Source organism: Gavialis gangeticus, unplaced genomic scaffold (genome assembly GCF_001723915.1).
Source record: "Gavialis gangeticus isolate Ggan-Ray unplaced genomic scaffold, GavGan_comp1, whole genome shotgun sequence".
Classification (NCBI taxonomy): domain Eukaryota; kingdom Metazoa; phylum Chordata; order Crocodylia; family Gavialidae; genus Gavialis; species Gavialis gangeticus.
The window spans coordinates 13,022,090-13,023,215 of record NW_017729018.1 but is presented as its reverse complement, the minus strand read 5'-3'; the positions used below and the strand labels follow the sequence as shown (position 1 = coordinate 13,023,215).

The 1,126-nt window shown below is 66.4% G+C and overlaps 1 protein-coding gene across 1 annotated transcript in view; it reads left to right on the top strand.

Moving 5' to 3' along the window:
- LOC109294713 (CTD small phosphatase-like protein 2) overlaps positions 1-1,126 on the top strand; it is a 2,647-nt gene extending 1,521 nt beyond the window's left edge. The window contains exons 2-4 of the mRNA XM_019513164.1: positions 34-113; positions 207-333; positions 944-1,126. Coding sequence (XP_019368709.1) covers positions 34-113; positions 207-333; positions 944-1,126 — 390 coding nt within the window. The remainder of the gene's footprint in view (positions 1-33; positions 114-206; positions 334-943) is intronic.

Below are 1,126 nucleotides of genomic sequence, written 5' to 3'. Positions count from 1 at the left end.
CCCCGCGCCCTTCCCCCCCCCCCCCCCCCCGAGATCTTCATCTTCACTACGGCCAAGCTGGACTACACGGAGCGCATCCTGGAGGTCCTGGACCCTCAGAAGAAGCTGATCAGGTGCCGCCCTGGGCAGGGCAGGGCAGGGCAGGTGGGAGCCCCCACCCAACCCCTCTGCCACATCTGGCGGGTCCTGGGTCCTCTCCCTTGCAGACACCGGCTGTACCAGGATGACTGCCTCTGCGTGCGGGGCCACTACCTCAAAGATCTTGCTGTGCTGGGGAGGGACCTGGCTAAGACCGTGGCTCTGGACCACTCCCTGCAGGCCTACCCCTACCAGGTAACTGGTGTTGCTGGGTCGGGGGGTAGGGGATGCTGGGCTCGGAGAGGGGGCGAGGGTCCTGCTGCGCCAGGCACCGGAGATGGTAGGTGGCCTAGTCCATCCCACTCCCCTGCAATGTGCCCACTTCTGGGGTGCAACCTGGCTGCAAAGCTGTGCCCTGCAGGCCTGCGCTAGGGTGGGAGGGCACCAAGCCAGGCTCTCGGGGACAGTTTTTTGGGGTGGCGGGATGTTGACCCCACCTGGGACCTGGGTCAAGTTTCCCAGGGACTGAGGGGAGCTCCCCAGGGTCACTCATGCTTCCGGCAAAGCTGAGCCCCTGGTCCTCAGGCCTGGGATCCTGAGATCAACCTTCTCCAGCTGGGGCCCCCGAGGGGCAGTGACCCAGCGCCACATCCGTTGTGCCTGGCTTCTGTGCTGGGAAGGTCAGATCGGGCTGGGGATGAGGGGCCCTGCCAGGCCCCACCGCCTGCCCTGCCCTGCCCTGCCCAGCCCAGTAAAGCAGGTGCATTTCCCCGCCCCGGGTGCTCCCTTCACCAGTGCTCTGCCCCCTCCGCTCTGGGCAGCAGCTGGTTCTCATGTGGGGGATTTGCTTTCTCCCTCTCCCCAGGTCTCCAACAGGGTCCCGATCCCCAGCTGGCACGGGGACCCCCAGGACCAGGAGCTGCTGCGGCTCATCCCCGTGCTGGAGAAGCTGAGCCAGGCCGTAAGGATGGGGGCAGCCCCTGTGCTGGGTGGGGAGGCTGCCCCTTCTTGTGCCCCTTCCTGCCTCTGCGCTTTGGAGCATCACTGA